The following is a 23092-nucleotide window of genomic DNA, read 5'->3' as shown; positions in this document are numbered from 1 at the left end:
AATTTCTAACGAACGATCGAAAATATGAAATATATATCTGACAGATACACTTTCTTCTGGTCACATATATAATTGCATTTAACGCTGAATTCAGTTTGCAAAACATTAAAGTCCAAAATCCCAGTTTTATTGCAAAAAAAATTGAGGGCTGATCTTCTAAAGAAATCACAACGGCAAGATAGTAGTGAGCTGCCACTGAGGGAAGGTATGAAACTATCAGCGATATTGAGATGATCATCATTGTCTGAGTAAGGCGCTTCTCAATAGAAATGTTCCTTGGAACTTGAATATCGCTGTTTCTTAATCTCTTTGAAGTTCTTGCTAACAATAGCAAATTTATGAGCAATCCAAATATCAGATTAGTAATCATATACGTTGCCGTGCAATAGTAGAAGATAGGATAAAAAAAATAGCTATCAGGGGCAAAATAATGCAGAAGCGCATACCACACTCCTAATCCTATAGAGACAAGAAAGTGAAAAATAATAATCGGTATTAAGTACACCCCCTTGAAACGAACACCACAACACTTTTTGTCATTAAATACAACAATAAAACGAAATCAACACCAATATTGAGCCCGAAAACATCAAGGGAAATGCAATCCAAAATGCAATAACGGAGATAGTTATGCATCCAATCTCGTTCAGATATCCAAATAAAATTATTTCGAGCGGAGTATGTATTAATGCAACTATGAAATCGATGACCGATAATAGTAATACCAACTTTTCGTTTCTTGAATATTTATTTCTTCCTTTTGATTTGTAAATTCCATATAATAACACCGAGTTAGACATAAAAATAAGCAAGGCAACTATTCCGTTCATCAACTTCAACATTTCTCCATTTAAACCGACAACTGCATTACTGTATTGCAAACGACAAATATCGTTTTTAGACAAAAACCTTGTTAAGAACTTTAATTCCTTAATTCGAGACATGGTTATAGACGGATTGCATGCAAATGCTTATAACATTAGTACATATGTTGAATTTACTTCAAGAAAAACGCGATTCGGATCATGATTTGAGAATGTATGAACTTGCGTTTCTTTGTCGCAATTCAATCTCATTTCAATTTCGAATTCTCTTTCAAAATCGAAAAGTTTGCGGAAGTTTTGAATACAAATGAAGTTAAATTCAAGTTTAGGTGTGAAATGCTATTGCTCTTAAAAAAATATTTGGTTTTAAAAGAATTGATTTGATAATCGATGTGTAACGAATAAATATAAAAAAATGTTCATCAATATATTAATATTTTTAACGATGAAAAGTTTTTTCACTATAAATACCTCGCACATTCTTCGCAATTAGTTACTGATTAATTAACTAGATTTACAAAATATGCATAAAATCTATGATATGCATGCAAAAAAGATACACTGACGGAAATCTGCTGATTATTCTCAATTGTTAATTTTCGTTCCAACAAGTTCTTAGTTTTTATAAAATAAAGAAGAAAACTTGAATCATTAAATCAGTCTTTACACTGATGTTAGATTTTTAAAAAATGAAGTAGAAAAGTTTAAATTTGATTTGTTTCAAAAAAAGTTTCACGAAAAACTTGATTCCTGATAAAAAAAAAAAACTCAAATAAATTTGTTGTTTTGAACCAAAAATTTTTACTTACACATCCAGTGAATTGGTAACTCTATAAAGTATGCAGTATATGCTTTTTTTTATAAAAAGCTGATTATTTTCATAAAAACAATATAAAACAATATAAGTAATTGTTAGAACTTCAATATATGGCATTCTCAGCGATGCAAAAGTTTTTGTATGATCACTGAGTGTTTCCCTTAGTACTGAATGATTTTGTATCTTAGAATTTGTATATTAGAGGTTTAGTTATCCCTCAGCTAAGTTATTTGACAGTAGTCTCAGAGTTAGCCTCCCCTTTAAGTAGTAGATCCCCAGGTCACCATTTCTGATGAATAAATAAGTATATAAGGTTGTTGAAATTGTCTGGAATCTGGATTAGATATAGACATTTGATAGATTATGTAGTCACCGAATTTCCCTCTCTAAATCCAATTCAGTTTTCTTTTAAACTCGCCTTTAAGACACTCACTTCGATTCCCTAAATGCGGTTTAGTTTCTTTACCTTTTGAAAGAACATTTTTTATAAAGTTAGTATTTACTCATAGCAATTATTATCAAGTGAAAGCCAGCAAAAAAATCATTTAAAAGATATATAAAAGAATGAACAAATTATGTAAGCTTCATCCTGAATTCAAAAATAATTTTGAAAAATGCATTTTTAAAATGTTTTTAAAAAGGTGTAGAAACCAGGTCTGTGTTTTGGAAATGAAAATGTTAGTTTCCAGGAAAAGTGGTGAAATTTAGACAGAAAATGATTTTGTAAATTATTATTCTACTCACATGGGCCATGGCAACGGGTGGGCCAAGGGGGCCATGCCATTTTTTTATGTTGCATGGTGATTTTTGCTGCTTAAAATATTAGCTTACATGTTTACTTTCTAAAACAAATCATTTTGGGAAAAAGTCTGCTTGGTGTTGCTCGATTTTAATCAAAAATGCCCATTCTGACCGAAAAATAAAATCGCACCACACACTCTTTTGCTGTAAAATACACTGGTAACTGTAAAAATAATTGTGAAAATAGCAAGCGTTGGGTTTTTTTTTGCTGTTTTATTGTTTTATTTTAGTGCGCATTAGTAGGAGACATTTACATATAAAAATGGGACGCGGAAAGAATTGTAATGCAGAAAAACGAGAACTGATCCGAAAGTTGATATCAGCAGTGAAATCTTATAGAGAAGTTGGTCGTTTAGTTGAGTGTTCCAATAAAATGATAAGAAATGCCATAAAATTTCAAGAAAACCCATCAAACACGTGGTCGAAAACGTTCTATTTCAACATTGCTGGTCAATCGCTTAGTCCGACAGACTTAAAAGGAACCTTTTAAAACAGCTACCAAGCTGAAAAAGGGCTTTAACATTGATGCAACAATACATGCAGTTTGGAGTTGTCTGCGAGTTAATGGATTAAAAGCCTGTAGCCCCAGAAATGTTCCACTTCTAAGTGCCAGACATGCTGTAAAGCGTATTGCGTTTGCTAAAAAACACTCAAATTGGCCACTCGAAAAATGGAGGAATGTTTTATGGACAGACGAAAGTAAGAATGTGCTTTATGGTGGAAAAGGCTCTCGGGCGTATGTCAGAAGACCGCCGAATGCAGAATACAATCCAAAATTTACCATTAAAACTGTTAAACATGGAGGTTGTAGTATAATGATATGGGCATGCTTTTCTTATTTCTGAGTAGGGCCCATTCATCACATTACTACTATTATGGACCAACACGTTTATGTTGATATATTGGATAAAGTGATGTTGCTGTATGCAGACTATGAAATGTCGTTGTCCTGGGTGTTCCAACAGGACATGGAGCGAAAATTCGCTAAAACGATGTCAGGACTTGGTTAACTCGATGCCAAGACGTTGTGTAGCCGTCATTGCCAATAAAGGTCATGCTACAAAATACTTATATGTTAAGAAAAAACTAATATTTATTGTAAAATGTTTAAAATAATTGATCTCATAATATTTCCTTATTTTAAAGTACACATTAAAGCTGTGGTGCTATTATCTTTTTCGCGTTTTATTTGACTTTTTTTTAAATTTTTGTTTAATAAATGAATACTATATATGAAAACTTGTATATTTTGTTTTTTATAAAAATTATAACCCATTTTACTTTTAAATATGTATTTAAAAGATTTTCAAACTATCAAAAATAGTTAAAAATTCTAATTTCAATCAATTTTTTGTGGTGGTGCTATTTTATTTTTCGCAGCTGTACCCCTTACGACAAAGTTAAAGAAGCTAAAAGAAAAGAAATAAACAAATTCCTTAGGATCATCATCTCTTTATGCCTGGATAAGAATTTTTGAAAGCGTTCTTCACTTTTCATACGGATTAGAAATTAAAACATGACAATCATGTGGAAATAAAAATAAAGAAAAGGTGGGACGAAAAAATAAAGAAGTTTGGCAAATTTTTAAACGTAATTTGCGTTTTTTGATTGGTGCATCCAAACAGCAAACTGGTAATACAAATGATGGAAGCTTTGCTCGTAAATTTTTCAGAAATGCTGCGAAGTTGAGATAGAAGGAGTTCGCTTAGAATTAATAAAGCGCTTAGGAATTGTTGTTGAAATGCATAAACTCGGATTTTAAAAACAAATTGCATAAATTCGAAACGAACGCATGAGAGACTCGGGACCTATACATTGAACAATATTTATGGTATCCTATGCCTGTCACCCATCATAAAGCTTTGTTTCATGACAGAGTAGTTATGGAAACGTGCATTTTTTCATTCGGACAATATTCTGAAGAAGCCCAAGAGGCCAGAAACAAACACAACAGTGAGTTTAGGGAACATTTTACGAGAAAAACATCACCAATGGACATAAATACTGATTTATCAAACAGACTACTAACTATTTCAGATCTGATTATAGAAAGTTTAAGAGCCCGAAAACTAAGCATATTAAAATGAATCCTGAATTGTTAAATTTATTAGAAAGTGAGTAAAGTGAGACAGCTTTAGAAAGTGAAAATTCTGTGGACACATCTGCGGATTCACAAGATGAACATATTATTGCCAGTGATACCAAATAACTGACTAATCTATTTTTGCCTCTTTCAAAATGTGTTTACAGAATCTTGAAAGTGATCCACTAGGCTAAAGGTAAATAGATATCAAATCAAAGCAATATTAACGTCAAGGTTATAACTCTAAGCTTCCTTTTTACATATTTTCACTTAGCAACAAGAAGCCGTAGACTCGGGCCGTCTTAAAATAATCTACACAGATAAGTTCCTAGAGGATTCAACAGTGTTCTTTTTATTTAATTGTAAAATCTAAATTTAAATATCTCTTTCATAAAAATTATTTAATATTGAAATTAAAATCTTAAACCCTTAAATTCTTTAAACTTGCTCTATTTTATAAATTTAAAAAAACTCTATGTATGCTTATTTTATTTTTATTATTGTTCATTTTTATGATTACTATACCTATAATTATACTTCAAGTAAGCAAAGTTATTGTCTGTATTTGCGTTTGGAACATTTTCCTTCTAGATTGTTAAAATGACACACTGCATCATTGGTTACGAAGAATAAACGAGAAATGCCTATTACCCGGAAATAGCCGATAATTATTTTAAGCCAATATATTTTGAAGTTCTCGACACAATTATTAATGCGATACAAGATCGATTCGAACAACCAGCATTCAAGAAGTTTATGAACGTTGAAGAATGAACGTTGAAGAATGAACGATGCATCTAATGAGTTGAAGGTTTTAGAATCTGATTTCCAGGGAGATTTCAATTTGAACCAAGTAGAAAATGAGCTTCATCTCATACCGACTATTTTTAAAAATTCTATGGTATTGATTTTCGAGATATATTCAAGACACATCAGAATATGGATAAATAAAATCTCCCAATGATCAAGAATATTTGGATCATCATCCAAATCGTGTCAACAAGTGAAGCTACATCAGCCACATTAGAACGCTCTTTTTCAATGCAGAGAAGGATTAGAACGTGCTTTAAATAAACAAAGGGTCAAAAAAGATATAATTTTTTGTCAGTGCTGAATAACCATGCCGATATTGTCGATAGTTTATGTTTAATAGAAGTAGCCGAGAGATTTACTGCTGCACATGATAAGCTCAGGAGTGAGTTCGGAACATTTACTGTAAAAGATCTTGATTAGATTTTTATCAAATTTTTGCATTTTTTTCAGTTTATAAAAAAGCTTTCAAACAAAAATTTTTATTTTCAAAACAAGTTTTTTTGTTGCCCTAAAAACGTTTGGAATCAAAATAAATATTTCCCTTTGGCCCCCTCCAGTTTATTTGCACCCCGTGGCCTATGGACTAAATGTCCATATCAGACCCAAAAATCAAGCATTTTCAACAAATGGTTAATTGAAGTCGGTGATTTGGCTAAACTCGTATTTATCATAAAAGTATTATATTGCAAATGAGATGAAACGTTCAAATTTTATTTCTGCATTCCGATTAGGTTTACTTCCAAAAAATTCAAAGTTCGAAGTTCGAGGGTCGAATCTTGTCGAAATGTATTTCAGCATTTATGGATAGGCAATCAGGCTTTTATTCTTTTTAATGACTGGATAATTTTTTTAATTCACTTGTTTTTATTAATGCAAAACAACAACAACTGTGAAATAAATATTTAAACTTCAAAACTTACTTTATTCCTAATGTTATCACTATTTTCTGAGCCTTGTTCTTACAACGGCGGAATTTACAGTTCAGTCCAAAGGGTGGGGAAGGGGGGGGGGGAGTTGGGTTGAAAAGATAGAATATTGCAGTAGTTTATATTCAAAAGAAAATTAAGAATATTTGTTTTCGTTTGCAACAGATATTTTTAACGTATTTAGTTATAAGTTTTAACTAATACGTTTATAACAGCAAATTTATCAATCCTCATCCATCGATTTTTATTATTACAATTTTGCAGAAGCGGAAGCGGAAGCAAAGTTGTAAGGTCAATTACATCTCAAGAAAAAATACCTAGAATTAGTTTATTTGTTTATATTCTCTTGTTTCGTTTCTTCTTGATCTTCTTGTTTCAAAAAATCAGACCTTATGATTACGCAGAAGTAATAGAACCCTTTCATATCTTAAGATGCACTTTATCTTTTGTAATAACATAAATTACTCTTTTAAAAGTTATAAGTGATTAATGAAGAGGTAAGGCTTTCTGGCATTTAATATTGTTTTGCAATAACCAGCAATAATTTGCATACATATGCAAAATTTAATAATCACCTCCTAAACTACAATACTAAAAATTATATCTACACTTATTTTCAGTAAGTTACAGATCTTTTAAGATTATTTTTTCTTTTCTTTTCTAGATAATGACAATACAAAATTTGCCAGCACCCTGCCAGTACTTATTTCAATCTGTTATTCAAGAGATCTTACAAGACCATTCTGTTATGCCAAGTTTGTATTTGAACTTTGTAAATAGTAAGACAATAATTGAAAAAGAATCAGATTTGATGAGCGGTATATTTTCTGTAATACTTCAAATACTAACTGTTTTTTCTGCAATAATTACCTGGCTGGTTTCATACTATACAGTAAAGTCTGGCTCCTATTTTTTGTCTTTATGGATTGAAAATATTTTGTTTTTAATTTCTTTCCATATTTTGAAGAATTTATGCAATAAGAACTATACAAGACAGAGCTTATTGTTTCATGATTTATATCAAACCTGGCGTTTATGGCTCTCTTTTATAGTTTTAACAATTGTATATGGTTTTGATTTTATCACATTTACCAAAAAATCTGCAGGTACCGAGTTTATGCAGTTCAGCCAAGTACTTTCTTTACCTACTATGTGTCTTTTATTACATTTAGTTTGTGATATCAAACTTCAGAAATGGATATACCCTTCAATCTTTATAACAACAATCTGGAAAATCATGTCTCTTTCCTTTGATACTGAGTTTAAATTTACTTTCTACTTAAGTGTTGGTTGTTCTGTTTATTCTTTAATATATTGTTATTATTTGATATTAGTTAAAGCCTTTTTAGTGCAAGGCTCAGTTTTGCAAATGTTATATTACCAAAGTATTGTGTCTGTCTTTTTCTTACCAATAGTTATTCTTGTAAGCAATGATTTAAAGCTATCTAGTCTGTCACAAGATTTTTTTTTTGGAGCTTTTATTTTGGCATTTTTCAAATTTGTTGGTTTGTTCATAAATCTTCTGCTGTTGAAAAAAATCGATTTGCTGACAAGTATAGCAGTTATGAATGTCCCACTTCTAGCAAATGACTTAATAAAAGCATTAGTATACAAGTTGGATTGTCATATTTCAGCAATACAAGTTGAAATACTTTTTATATGGGATTGGATTTCTTTGAATTTAGCAACAAACAAATGATAGTGCAAATGTTAATCTTGATAAACAATCTTTGGAATATATCATTGTTATTTAGTTACTTAATTTTTACATTGATTTTGTGTTTTTATGGCTTTTTTAAATAAATGGAAGAAGTTGAAATGCATTTCACAAATATTATAAGTTTAGCTTTTTATTACTAGTAGAGTAAAATAATTTTTTTAATGCTTTATTAAGTTTTACTTCAATATGCATATTATGTAAGTGTAAAAAAATTATTTGTACATACATATTCCTGTGGCTTAGTACTGAAAATGCTTACCTCCGAAATTCATGAGCTTGAGTAATTATTTGTACAGTATTGTAGCTAATATAATTTTTATAATGCACAAAAGGTCAAGCTCTTTTATTTCCTGAGTTACAGATTCATTTTACTGTTTTTGATTGTTAAAGACATAACAAAGTTGTTAAACAGCTGTAGCTGTAAATTGAGTTATGGCCTTTCCAACACCAAGCCACAGACATACATACATACATACATACATACATACATACATACATACATACATACATACATACATACATACATACATACATACATACATACATACATACATACATACATACATACATACATACATACATACATACATACATACATCTTGTGTGTGTGTGTATGTATGTATGTATGTATGTATGTATGTATGTATGTATGTATGTATGTATGTATGTATGTATGTATGTATGTATGTGTGTATGTATGCATGTATGTATGTGTATATATGTCTATGTGTGTATTTTTTGTTTTGTTTTTTTTTTGTTTTTTTTTTTTTTTTTCTTTTATAGACTTTTAATCTCAAGTAAATTTTAAAAAAATGGCAGACTTTTTGAGTTATAATGATACAATACATTCAAAAAGCACTCATACCAGATCCAATCAAGTTGATGATGCAAATTCTTGTTTTTTCATTCCTGATAATTTCAACAATTTAACAGAAGATGTTGTATGCAAAACTGGATTGATATACGATGATAGAATGTGCAATTATTTTTGCATAAACCCTGAGGAGGAAAATCATGTAGAAAGACCAGCTAGAGTTTCATATATCTACAATGCTCTTAATGAAAATGGGTTGGCATCCAGGTGTAAGATTTTAAATTCTAGATTAGCATCTCGTGAAGAAGTGTTATTGAGACACGATGAAAAACATTTAAAAGTGATTGAATCTCTTTTAACCAAAACTAATGATGAATTAAACTTGTTGAGTTACAATTATGATTCTATATATTTTCACCCAAACAGTACAGAGAGTTCTTTTCTTTCTACTGGATGTACACTAGAAGTCGTTGAACAAGTATTAAAAGGAAATATTCTGAATGGTGTTGCTATTGTACGACCACCTGGCCATCACGCTCTAACACATTGCTCTATGGGATTTTGTCATTTTAATAATGTTGCTATAGCAGCAGAATTTGCTGTGAGAAAATATGGTTTAAACCGTGTTTTAATTGTTGATTGGGATATACATTATGGAAATGGAATTCATAAAATGTTTGAAAATGATAGATATGTTTTATATTTCTCCATACACAGGTATGATAACCAACGTTTTTGGCCTTGTTTAGCTGAAGGTAACTATGACTCTGTTGGTAAAGGTGATGGCGAAGGCTTTAACATACATGTTGCATGGAACAAATCTGGAATGAATGATGCTGATTATATGCTTGCATTTGAACATGTTTTATTACCTGTGGCACGTGAGTATAATCCAGAACTTGTTCTTGTCTCTGCTGGATTTGATTCAGGCAAAGGAGATCCATTAGGAAAATGCAAAATTACTCCTGCTGGTTATGCTAAAATGACAAAAGAGCTGATGTCTTTAGCTGGAGGTAAAGTTGTTATTGTATTAGAAGGTGGGTATAACTTGAAAACGTTAGCTTCTTCAATGTCTGCTTGCCTTGCTACACTTCTTGGTGATCCAGTTAATGTGACAATAAATTCTAATAAATCAAGTTTAAGTGCAAAGCTATCTGTGGCAAAGACACTTTTTGCAATTCAAAAGTACTGGAAGTCATTAAATATAATTGACCAAAGGTTCTTAGATGTCTTAAAGCTGGAGAAAGTTGAAAAGTGTTCTATTAGTTCATCAACCACTGGTACAGATGAAGACACCGATTTTATAATGGATGGTTTAACTCAAATATCAGTTTCTCAGAGCTAAGATTGGTTTCAGTTAATTGATTTTTTAATTTAAAAGTAAAAAGAAAAAGAAAAAAATTTACTTTCAACAAAATTTAATTTATGCTTTCTTTATAAAGTTTGTTTAAATTTTTTTTGTTTTTTTTTTTTGTTTATGTATTAATCAGTTTCTATCATATTTTTTAACAGAAATTCTTTTTACTTGTTATGACAATTTATTCAGCTTGCCTATGATAATGATACTTATTATCAGCATAATGAATTTGCTTATTTAATGGACACTGAGTATGCATTTAGCTTTAAATTTGTTTAATATCTTGTTTGCTGTTAACTTTTATTATATATCTTTTATTATTAAATTCTGTTGTTACATTTATTCAAATGATTCCTTACATTAATAAAATTTGTTTGCATTCTTTTTATATAAAGACTATTCAAAAATGTATGTATAGCAAGTATATCATTATAGTTTTATCCAGTATTGTAACTAAAAAAAAAAAAGGGAAATGCTTTTGTTTTGTTTACTGTGTATTGTTATGAAAATGACGTGATAATTTTTGTTATAAAGTAAAAGTTTCAAATTCATCAATAGTAATTAAGATTATTAATGGTCAGTAGATATGTATCCTTGAATTTCTAGATTAAGAAAACAGCTTCATTCTACTTAATACCAAAGCTGTTATGTCTCTGCTCTTTTCATAACAGTTTAACAGTTTAAATGTCTATTTATAGTGTGCATAAATCCATATATAGGAACAGCTTACACGCATGTATGTATTGGCACACTATACTTAGTTTACACTTAGTTATTTGATTTCATGTCATCGAACATTAAAAAAAAGTTGTCTGAAGCACTGCATATAAGCCATAAGCAGCAAAATGATGACCTTGTACCAAGGTATTTTATATTTTAATCTTAAGATAGTAAAAAGTTAACAAGAAAACCAAAACATCATTTTAGCAAAAGCCTATTTCACAAATTTAAGTTTTTTCTGTTTTGAATTTTCTGTTTTTTTGTACAGATTAAATTTACTAACAATATCAAATATCAAAGAAATTGAGGTTGGTGATGAAAGTAGTATCTATGCAATAGCATTAAATCAAAATGGGACTAAAGCTGCTGTAGGATTAGATAGTGGTTCATTACAGGTAAGTGCTTAAGTTAATGAGTTTTTTTGAAAATATTTTCTGAAACTTGATTTAAGAAAGAATATATATCTGTTTTATGTTTTATAGTATAAAGCATAGAATTAACTTTATTGGAATGAATTTACACTAAAAAACTTAGTGAAATAAAATGTCATAAGGTTAAAATGGAAATATTTTATATTTTTAAATTCTTTTTTTTTTATTTTTTTATTTTTTTCTCTACTTCAAATTGGGTTTACACAAACCTAATATGGTATGCATATAAAAAAAAGTATAACTTCTTTACTATGCAACAAAATCATTGCTGTTGTGCCATTATTTTACCTTGTATAAATTATTACTAAAAACAAAAAATACTTTGTCTAAAAAAATGAAGTAACATTTAAACTTTATTGTGGGTAAGCTTGTTAGTGTTTTTAATGTTTCTTAGCATAAACATTGTTCCTTTTCTTTGAATGCTGTAATCAGATGATAAATTTAGTACACAAACGAGCTTTCTGAAGGCAAACACAAGTTGACTAAATAATCCTTGAAAAACCAATTAGCATGTTTCCGATTTCTTTGCGATAATCTGTTTGCAGGACCCCTGTAGTTTTATGTCGGTGTTTAGCTTTACCATTGTTCAGCATAAAGAAGACCTATTAAGGGATTGCTCTTGTGTCATTCAGATATTAATTCAATATCCATTTCAAGAACAACTCATGATTAGGTATAGAACAAGTACCTCTAAACTTTTTTTACTGATTTTGTGCAAGTTTGAGAACTTCATCAAAATATGGTTTTATTACCTTTGATAAATAGTTTTCACTTTTGCTTAACTGAATTATATTTCTGCAATTGTTTTTCCTAAAAATAGTTTCAATTTTTAAAAAAAACAAATTAATGTTTTTTTTGAGTTCAATCTTCTTGATATCCCTAAATTGTGTTTTTGAATTTATTTATTTTTAACCCAAGGTTCAATTAATTTTTTTTTACTTTTGTAGTTTCATAAATCCAAAATAGTTAAGTAAATTTTTATGATTAAGCTCATCTTGAATCATCCCCAAGTTTTTTTTTATCAATTCATATTCTTAGCATGATAGTCTTTAAATACAACTTAATAAACTTTAGCCAATCCAAGGTTATTATTTCGTTTGTAAAGGAATCTTCAGCAGCTTCAATAAAATAGGAAAACTCATAGATATTCTGTAAAGTAAGGTTCTGCTTAGATATGCCTCAAAGTTTATTTTTGAATAGAAAATTAATGTTACTGCTTGTATTGAAGAAATATATATTGTTTTAAATTTAAATAAAATTGCTTTATTAAACTTGTAGTGTAGAGTTGATTACTTTTAATCTATAACAAAATTATCTCAGCTATTTAACTGCAGCACATGGGAACGAATTCGTAAAGTTAAAACTGGTTTATCAAGCAATTTGCCATTAGTTGCTGTAAAGTTTTTTCCTTGTCTCACAAGAGATGTTGTACTTACTGCTGGTAATGAACTACTTTATTGGTTTACATTTTATTTTGAGTTTTCAATATAATTATTAGTTAAATGAATTTGTTAAATGTTATTTAAGGTTCTGATGGGATCATAAAGACATGGAATTTAGACTCTTATACTCTTGGTAATACAACTGAAGAGCTTGGCAATCAAATTATGTCTCTAGATTTCTCAAATGATGGAGCTTTTTTTGCCACAGGAGGAAAGGTAAGTTTTTTATTATTATTCAATATTTAGCTATTATGGGCTTATCATTAAAGAAAGAGTCATGCTTGCAAATCAGCAGTTGCATTTATAAAATTGCTTGTCTTAAATTTTTTCTGTCTCTTGTTATATCAGAAAAAGTTTTGTAAAAATCAAATGTAATGTGAAATGAATAGGTGACAATAATTAAGTAATGATTACCATATATATGATAGGTACTATATAAAATATGTAAACTTTCTATCAAGGATTCCTGTATTCGTTTATATGACAGTGATACTCTAATGTTGCGTTCATTATACAAAGGAAGCAATCAGTTTGATGTTGATAGGTGACTCTATATATATTTATATGTTTATACATATTTTTTTGTATTTTATGTTGTTGTTTTTTCTATTGTAATAAACTCATCATTTTATATCATCGTCATATTATGTTCATCATATTATCATCATCATCAACATCATCATCATCATCATCATCATCATCATCATCATCATCATCATCATCATCATCATCATATATCATCATATCATGATATAGCTTCTTTTTTTTTTTAAGTATTAAAATACTAATGGACTTGTTTTAGCTTCAACACGTTATCAGAAATCCCTGGTCACTCTCAAAAAGTATTTTCTGTGAAATTCTTGCCAGATGATAAAAATATATTCCTTACTGCCAGCTGGGATAGAAACTTAAAGGTACACGTTTTACATTGCAATTCACTTTATTTTATCTAACTTAATGCTCGACTATTTTAAAAATTTAACACTGCATTTCACAGGTATGGGACCAACGTTTAAAGAATCCTGTAAAATCAATCTCCGGTCCTTTTGTTTGTGGTGATGGTTTAGACATTTCCCATTATACAATACTAACTGCTTCTTGGGTAAAACAAGACGCTTTACAGGTCACAAGTCTCTTTAGATTGGCATTTCTGTAGGTTGAGAGATTTCTTGAAGTGCATTTTTAAGGATCTTTTTTTAGTTATGGGATTTATCAAGTGGTCGCCTCATGAGCGTTCTAGACTTTCCCACCCACAATGGAAAGGGAGAATATTTATATTGTGGACGCTTTTGGAATGATAGGTTTGTTGTTGCTGGCGGTAGTGGCACCAACGATCTGAAACTTATTGAAATTAACTCTAATAAAGTAACAAAGTTTAGATATTTTACTTTTATTATTAATAAAAATGGTTATGCCCCAAAAAACAAAGTAACCTTACATCTGGTTTTTAATGGGTTTGCTGTGTCAACTAATTTTATTTTGAAATCTTAATAAAGAAAATTTTCAAAGTTTGTTATATTAACTGCCTCAGTCAAATTTTTTCAAAAAGTAACTAAAGACTTAAATGAAAAAAATTTGATTTGTTAAAAAATATTTTGTTTACTATCAGCATAATTTTTTCTAATTTAAAAAAACTTTTTTTTTTTTTTTTTGACAGGTAGTTGATGTTTTAAACAACACTTCGTACCCAATTCAATGCATTGAAGTCTTTCAGAAACAAGGACTTCTTCTTTGTGGCACCAGTCGAAATTTTCTCAGAGCTAATGTGTCTTAAAAAGATGATAAGTTGACGTTCAGATTTATTTTAATACATATTTCCTGTTTATAATTATATGTAAATACTATATTAAAAAATATTATATATAAATAGTTTTTTTTAAGCAATTGTAGAAATTCTGTTATACAACACAAAATGTTTCAAAAGAAAAGCAAGAGTTTATATTTTTGAGAAATCTCGTTCTTCGTTATGTTATTTAATAACAAAATTTAGCAACGGTGTTTCTGGAACAATAAATCTCGTTCTTGTTTTGCAATAGAAGCCATCGATCTCTAATGATGGTGATTCGGCAACAATTTGTTCCTTTAAACTGATGGACTTCTCTTTAGTATGAAGATACTTATTTTGTTCAACGACATTGAAAGGAACGCTGAGTATTGCTATTCGTGTTTCTGGGACCATATTACGATTATAATTTTTCTTCTGGTTTTTAGTACGTTTTACTTTACATCTTGCTTGAGGAATGGGAAACATGTCTAAAGACAAACTGTTAAATTAAGACATCTTTTTTTGTAAAAGCATTTAATGTTTAAAAATAATTTTGTAAATTACACATTAACTTTTAAAAATTTAACATAACTTTAAAATAACTTTTACATAAATTATAATATTTTATGTTAATCCTTCGTCAATATTTCAATTCTGGACGAGTATTTCTTAGTTTTTTTGTACATATTAACATTAGGCAACATCGAGATAAAGAAAAGAATACAAACTCATTTACCTTGATACTCGACAGATTCTCCATTTAATTTATCTGTGCTCAAAAAACTTTTTTCTTGGAGAACACCATGGTAAAAAGATTCTTCAAGATCGTCAGGGAAATGGAGTTTCTCTTTGTAACGAAAAGATTTTGTGAATAATATTTCTTTATTATTTTATATCTATAAGTAATAAGCAAGCAGCTCATTTTGTTACCTAGACTTATTTCAGCTTTTCTTTTCAGCGGTTTCTGCTTAGCTTTTTTACGATTATCGGTGACAACAGCTTTACTGTGATGTATTTCTAAACTGTTATAATATCTGCTTGGTTTGGTTTTTAACTCGCCATCAGAATGTTTCTGCTTCGCAGATATCATAACTATTTCAAAACTAAACACGGTAGAATTTAATTGTTTTCATTACAATATAAATGGCGGATTAAAATTTAAAAGAAAGCACTTGATTTGTTTTGTCAATTTCTTGTAGGTTTTGTAACGCTGAACTATAGCACATTTCTCAAGTAAAAAAAGTAAGAAATATTTTTAAAAGAAAATTTTATTGTGAAAATTCTTGCCTGGCTAAGGGTAAAAGTTATTTTTTTGAATTCGCATAACTTGATCAAATTCAATGCTTATTCAGCTGAAGAAAGCTTATTCAAAGATTCTTATCAGTAATCTTTTGCGAAAACTAATTCACTAAACTTATTCACAAAACTTATTCACAAAAACTTATTCACAAAAAGACTATTAATGACAGAACTTTGACACCTTTTGGGTGTCAGAACACAATTCTACATACATCAATTTTTTTTACGAAGTATTAATTAATTTTTGGAAGCCATTTCCTTTTTCCTTTTTTTTCCATTTCATTTTTTTGAAAAATAATTTGGCGCCTTTTTCGCCACCAGTAGTTGCGGAAATATGTTTTCAAAATATTCAACATGGGGTTATGTAAAAAACGTTACACGGACCTATCGTAAATGATAAACAAATGCGAATAAATTAACAAAATGAAAAGTTATAACTGTAGTATTGGTATTCTACTCTCACTAATGCGAAAAGTAAAATAAAAAAATAGGGTAAATAAGCTAAATAAACTTTTTGATAAAATTTTCAAAGTAAACAACACTTTCTTATGTATATTTTGTGTACGTTTTATATGCTATATATGCCTTATGTGTTATGCATATATAGCACAGTTAATTAGAAGAAAATATATATATATATATATATATATATATATATATATATATATATATATATATATATCAAATATGCTATAGATTTCTAATATATTCTATATGTCTTTCATTTTTTAGGTGTACATGAAAAAACTGCATAGAATACTACTTTTACCTTAAATACACAATTATGGTTTTTATCTCTTTATCTAACTTAGTTTTTAAAATTTTACACATTTTTTTTAAGAAATGGCTGATGTTGAACAAAACCAAAACAACGAATTTGATGACTTTGCAAAATATGTTCTTTCCAGTCTTCAAAATGAAGATCTTCTAAAGCTTAATTCACTTTATGATCAGCTATCAAAAGAATGTGATTTACGAGGGAAATTATTTTGCTTGTCTCTTAAAAAATACTGCTTAGAAACGATTGTGTCAGTTATAGTGGATAATGCTAAAGGAAATAAATTGCAATATTTTGCATGGCATTACCTGCAATTAATGACAATTGATGCTACATTAAGAGACTTATTGAAAAAAGATTTTAAAATGCTTCCCCAGCTGCTTAACTTACATGCACATGAATGGACAAATATTGAAAGATCTTCTCTAAACCTAATTTCACTGAACTTTTTAACTTCTATGTTAGGAGAAGTTGAAGATAGTTATTACGAGCATGTTGCTGATTGTGGCTTCATATCATGGTTACATGAAGTTTTGGATCAATCCTGTCTGAGCTCTAATGATTCTAGCATTGAATTAATATTGTTAATTTTAAATCTTTTACTTGAAGGAACAGACAAGTGCAAAAGACAACTAAATAACTTTAATTTTTCATCGATGTTAAATAAAAAAATACAAAATAGAGAAAATTGTCATGATAGTTTGCTTAAAATTGCAAACATGACTTACCAAAAGCTCCTATTATTGACAAGTGACCAATACACATTTGTTGAGACATTTAGAAAAGGTTTTAAAAGTGAGTTTCAAAAGAAAACTGAAGAGTTTCAACAAAGCAGGTGTTATTTTAATAACTGTACAAATAAATCAGTATCAGCATTCAAGAGATGTTCTCAGTGTAAAAAGGTGACTTACTGTAGCAAAGAATGTCAGATAAATCATTGGAAAGTTGAACATTCAAAAGTGTGTGGTACATGAGCTTTTAATAAAGAAAGTATTTAAAGGTGTTATTCTGGTTGCTTGTTTCCTGTTTTTATGACAAAATTTCTTTTCATTTTTATTTGATTTTGTTATTAATATTGTTTTTTTTTGTTTTTTTGTTTTTTTTGTTAAACTTAGAATTTTATATTGATTTTTTAAATGAATTATTTCTCTACAAAGTAATCAAAAATCTCCACTTAAAAAAAAGTTTCTATTTTATGCAACTAAAAAGAATGAATAATGTGATTTTATCTTAAAAGTTTGAAAAGAATTTTGTTAAATATAGTTATTAAAAAGTGGTTCATGTACCCTTGAAGGACCTTGAATAACTTATGTTGGATAATGATGGGTCTTCATTAACACTAAACTATAGGTTTAGATTAAAAGTTTGATGAGTTTTGTGCATACACTTTGTGTAGGACTTCTATTCATAGGTTTGGTGTGCAGAAGAGAAACAGATGGTAATTCTGCGACCTATCAAATTTCTGTCTAAATATGGGTTGATAATGAACAACTTAAAAATGGGACGGTAATAAATTGAAAAACCTTAGTTTTTTTAAAATATTAAAACTAAAATAATTCTTAGGCTAAATTAAAGGTAAATTCACAAAATAATTGATTTAAATAATATCTATTACTTTCACATTTAGCTTTCCACTTTCAGGGGAGTTTAAATTTTTACCACCAATTGGATTTTCAATGCGTTTAAGGAAAATAATTTTCAAAATACTTCTTTTTAGTCCTTTAAAAAATGGTGTTTTAAAAAAAGAACAGAAATAGGAGAGAGAAAAGTTTGGTTAATCGTTACATTTAAAATTCTTTTTCCATAATATGTCAAAAGGAACACACCAAAGTGGCGCACCAAAGAGAGCGAAAGAGAAGTGGCTTTTGCAGAAGCTCAACATCGTGCTTTAGAAGTATTTATCAAACAGATCCAAAGATCTGAATCTGATAGTTTAAAGTCAGTTTTATTAACAAGGTCCAGGCCAATAATGAAAGACAATAGGCCAATAATTTTACCAACAGAGATTGCATTAACTCCATTTAACCAAGTCAAGAAACCTTCGTTATCTGAAAGTACTGAGTATTGGAAAGTTCATCCGTTCCAACAAAGTAGCCTAATGTTTGTTATATAAACTGCTAAGGTATATAAACGCATTGGGAAGAGGTATATAGAGGCATGAGGGGGGGGGGGGGAGAGAGAGAGTAGGAGAGGGTATTGAATTTTGTGACGCAACAGTTTTTATTTTCATAAATTATTGCATAAAATCATGGAACTAAAAGAAATGGACGTGCAACGATATTGTTTTTTTTTGCGAACCATGCTCGTTGCGTATTATTTCAGATCTTTTGTTTTAAACAAAAGAAATCAAATTATATTTAAGTCTGTCGAATTCGTCAAAAATTTTGGTCTCGTGTAACCAGTCACATCAACTTCCTTTTACTTTTTAAAGATAGCAGCAATAGAACCAATTTTTAAGCTTAATTTTATGTAGCTAGACATTCTTAATATTTTAAGAAATAACGCTGATGATGATATAGAAATTGAGATCATTTACTTAAGTACACTAGTACATGTATAACTAGAGAAATAATAAATAATACAAAATATCAACTAGTTTTGTAGCTACCGAGAGCATATTGGTTTCATTTCCAGGGAACTGCTCTATCTATTATATTGCTGTAGACTTCCAGTTTATGAATATTATTGAATTTTCCACTTTTATGTTTAACAACAGAAATATATTCAGTTAAGGAATAATAACTTATACATAAAATGAATCTAAGTACAATAAAGAAAAAAATAGTTTGTCACAATTTTGAAGAATTTAAAAAAGCCAATTTATCTCAAACCGCAAGAATAGCTAAGTATTTAATATTAATATGTGATTTACCAGCTATATACAAACTAAATCTTGTTTCATAAAAACAAATGGGTTATGTGCTTCTTATGACAAATGAAATATGTGAAATATGAAAAACGAAAACATGAAATATCTGGCTGCATTTTGCAAGATAATTATAAATTTGAATAACTTTTTAAAAGGTTTTGCTTTATCAAATAAATTATAAAAAAGTCCATGCCTAGTAGAATACATATTATGGAGTTTAGTCGAGGGAATAAATGGCGACGTCGGAAAAAATACTAAAAAAATACACAACTTGAATGAAAGCTTCACAAAAAATTTTCTTTGAGCTTCTTTATATTTCGCTATACCTTTTTTAGTCATTTTAAAAATAACCTTAAAGATCTATTTTATCATAGGCAAAATTTGTTTACACGAAAAAAAGTTCTCAAATTTACAAATGTTCGTCTTGAAAAAATGATAAAATCTGTTCGTGCGGACAACTAATTTCATTTACCTTGGTGCAGGGTCGGGCTGGCTTGAAAAAACGGCCAGGGAAATTTGGTCACGGCGGCCCAATTCATTGTATGTTGTATATATTTGATACATATATATATATATATATATATATATATATATATATATATATATATATATATATATATATATATATATATATATATATATATATGTGGCGCCGAGAGCTTTCACGCCGTCCATGACAGCGTGAACTATGATTAACGCCCTTATTTTTCTAAATTTACCTATATTATATTAGTAAAGGACTTTTTATTTTTAGGTGCATTATTGTTTATTATTATTTAAAGTATAAAAAAAAAATTTAAACTTCCCAGCCTAAATATTGATAAAAATAAATATTTCTAAAACACTGCTGTAAGTTGGAGTCTAGAAATAGTAGACACAATCGCTATTCAATATTGACTAGTATAGCAACTTTTTCATCGTTTGACTAGTCGATGCCAAGACATCAATTATTGCATCGTTATTAATTCTCGGAAGAAGGTCTTTTTCACAAGACATCAGCATGAATGACTGTAAACTTGACTGGCTCATCAAACTTTTTAATCTGATCAAAATATATTTCAATTTCGAAAATTACCTTTCGCAAGCAACTTATGATGAGGATAATGTCAGCACAAATTTTTAAGCCAGAAACAAATTTGAATACGCAAGACTATGCAAGTTAAACTTCTGGAGGACAAAGTAACAACAAACAATACATTTTTTGCAAGATTTGCATTTATTTCTGTGGCTGTCACTGTTTTCCACTTCTGGGATTGTAAAGACAGTTTCAGATTCTTCGGATTTATATTGTTGTATGTTGTCCGAGACAGAGTCAGATGCTTTCGTGTCAAATATCAAATTATATTCATCTTCAAGAGTTATTTCGAAACTTTCTGATTTCCTTGCAAAGTCCGACAATTCCGTTTGAAGCTGATCTTTTGTTACACTAGCATCAAACTTTCTGAGCAACCCAAATATCTACTTTTTGGAATCGAAACTCTGACCACGCTTCAGTATTATCTAGCTCATCTAATTCAAAATGTTTGTAATTTCAATAAGGGTAATCATTTTTAGATCTATTAATATCGTATAATAAATCAAATTCTACGTCATCGATAATATTTTCATCTTATGCTATAAAAAGGCTTAATCCGGCCCTGAGTGTAGATGTAGTTTCAGCTATCGACTTTAAGACTTAAAACTTGTCAAAACTGATAAACTTGAATGATATAGACTAAACAGATTTAGAGTCCCCTTGTTTAGATTATTATTTTTAATTATCAAATGAAGAGCTTTTTGACATGATTACAGTTAGAGAAACAGCTCCCAAACGGTCGAAAGAGCAGTGGAACTGGCTTCGAAAGTTCGTCAGAAATCTAACAGCCATAAGAAGGGAAATTTAAAATTAGAAATAAAAAAAAAGTATTTTGAAACAAAAAAAGATTATGGATTGTAATGTGTTTTAATAAATATTTAGTATCAGAATTTAAAAAAAAAAAAAAAAAGAAACTGTTGCTAAAGTCAATTTGTTCCGATTTAGTTTAGCATGAAAAAAGTCTCAACCCAGTAAACATTGGACGTCCTTAGTCGTCCATTGTTTACTGGAAAGGATTCTACTCAGTAAACATATAGAGTGAAATGCTGACTTCTGGACTAAAAACCTCTCGACCATTTTTCTATTTACATCTATTTAAAGTCAAAAAAAATGCAACCTTTAAAACCATGTTTCTTTAGGAATACTCTACAAGATGTCTTATTTTATCTACAAGATGTCTTATTTTTTTATTTAAAGGCTGTACACACTACTCAAGACAAATTATTTTTAAAATAAAATATTTATATATTACGTTCCGTTCTACATTTTATTACATTAAAAAGGTGTTGCGTCCTTTTCCGCTTCAAAAATATTTTAATCATGACCCACACCTAGTTTAATTTTTATTTTGATAATATTTACCTAAAATTTTAAGTCAAAATAAGAACCAGGAAGACCTACAGCTTTCATATTTTACACAAAATTGTTTTATGGTCTAATTAAGGTACTCCAGCTTAAAAAAAATTAATTTTTCAAAAAAAAAAAGATCAATGGTTTCTATTCTATTAGTGAAAATTTTTATACGACTCTTCAGTTTCACAGAAGAATTTGAATGCGGTTTTCCTGTATAAAAGTCTGGCCGGCACTGGTTTATACCTATTACGTAAAATTTAATTCAAACAGCATTTTCTTTCTATTTTAAAATTTGTAAAAATGCGCAATTTTTTTTTGACCGGGTAGTGTGCTTACTGAATTCTTTTTTTTACATAACATGGATATTTCATTAACAATACATAGCGCTTTGCTATGTCAAGTAGAGAAATCTACATTTACAATTTTTAGTGATAAGTAGTAAGTTTTGTATTAAAATGTATTAAAAATGTATAAAAAATGTGGCTTGCTACTTAAAATAAAAGAGCATAATTAAAATGAAACTTTGTAAGTCCCTGTCACTAAAATATTTGATTGATTGGTATTCCTGTGAACTGTGCTTATGCAAGTATTCAATTCCTTTTGATATTTATAAAAGAAAATACATTCTCTGTTGAAAAATTTTTGCCTTCATTTAGGACAGCAATCACAGACGTTTGTTTGTTTCCTATGTCAATATTTGAAGACTAAAGTTAAGGTTCCTTCACCCAATTGGAAACCAAGTTTTGTAGGCTTATCAAGTATTTCATAGTTTTATATGTCTTCAGTTTTGCAGTCCATTTCAGCAGCATTCTTGTAACAAGTTGTAGTATAAATCAATTACAATCACGTTTAGATTTTAATTATGCTGAATTTATAAATTAGTTATGTATCAACTTTTATGGCGAAATTTTTAATCGAACTCAGAACTTTGGTTTGTTGTTAGAAAACGGTTTAAAATATTTCTAAATAAAAGGTTTTTTTAAATTAAGTTTTTTCTTCGTATCAATTCTTATTAGATTTTTTTGATTTTTTATTAATAATAATTTTTTTTACATACATTTTAACCAATTTTTTTTTATAATTGATGTTATAAAATGTTGCTTGACGTTAATGATATAAAGAAGTCAAATTAGGAAAATTAATAAACAAGCGTAAAAACATTTTTAAAAAATCATTAAGTATTATTTTTGTTCGATTAACCTCTG

General features: G+C 29.0%; 4 protein-coding genes across 10 annotated transcripts; 3 read left to right on the top strand and 1 right to left on the bottom strand.

Annotated features, from left to right (window-relative positions):
* The first annotated feature begins 6556 nt into the window (after positions 1-6556).
* LOC149884502 (uncharacterized) lies at positions 6557-8151 on the top strand. The gene is made up of 2 exons (XM_090095838.1): positions 6557-6670; positions 6929-8151. Exon 2 carries the CDS (start codon positions 6932-6934, stop codon positions 7961-7963), a length of 1032 nt encoding a protein of 343 aa, XP_089951964.1. The 5' UTR covers positions 6557-6670; positions 6929-6931; the 3' UTR covers positions 7964-8151.
* Positions 8152-8357: 206 nt separating this feature from the next.
* LOC145186607 (polyamine deacetylase HDAC10-like) lies at positions 8358-10636 on the top strand. Its single transcript, XM_080062759.2, has one exon. The coding sequence runs from the start codon at positions 8797-8799 to the stop codon at positions 10141-10143; it is 1347 nt and encodes a 448-aa protein (XP_079918885.2). The 5' UTR covers positions 8358-8796; the 3' UTR covers positions 10144-10636.
* Positions 10637-10757: 121 nt separating this feature from the next.
* On the top strand, positions 10758-17727 carry LOC145186608 (autophagy-related protein 16-1-like). Of its 7 annotated transcripts, XM_090095833.1 has the most exons (12): positions 10758-11019; positions 11144-11270; positions 12627-12747; positions 12834-12964; positions 13210-13292; positions 13551-13662; positions 13746-13871; positions 13949-14113; positions 14406-15380; positions 15472-15625; positions 15713-15755; positions 16654-17727. In XM_090095833.1, exons 1-9 carry the CDS (start codon positions 10940-10942, stop codon positions 14520-14522), a joined length of 1062 nt encoding a protein of 353 aa, XP_089951959.1. In that variant the 5' UTR covers positions 10758-10939; the 3' UTR covers positions 14523-15380; positions 15472-15625; positions 15713-15755; positions 16654-17727. The 7 variants fall into 7 exon arrangements, with proteins under 7 accessions (XP_089951959.1, XP_089951962.1, XP_089951958.1 ...); XM_090095836.1 differs by having other exon boundaries at positions 13949-14049; positions 14406-15625; XM_090095832.1 differs by having other exon boundaries at positions 14406-15625.
* On the bottom strand, positions 14354-15603 carry LOC145186609 (uncharacterized). The gene is made up of 3 exons (XM_090095839.1): positions 15444-15603; positions 15250-15360; positions 14354-15001 (listed from the first exon to the last, which is right to left on the bottom strand). Exons 1-3 carry the CDS (start codon positions 15601-15603, stop codon positions 14718-14720), a joined length of 555 nt encoding a protein of 184 aa, XP_089951965.1. The 3' UTR covers positions 14354-14717.
* Positions 17728-23092: the final 5365 nt, after the last annotated feature.

This window comes from Hydra viridissima, unplaced genomic scaffold, assembly GCF_058129835.1.
Source record: "Hydra viridissima isolate aposymbiotic clone 2 unplaced genomic scaffold, HvirCarnegie_v1 scaffold_8, whole genome shotgun sequence".
In the NCBI taxonomy this organism is placed as follows: domain Eukaryota; kingdom Metazoa; phylum Cnidaria; class Hydrozoa; order Anthoathecata; family Hydridae; genus Hydra; species Hydra viridissima.
The sequence above is the reverse complement of the archived record's forward strand: the minus strand, read 5'-3'. Positions and strand labels throughout refer to the sequence as shown.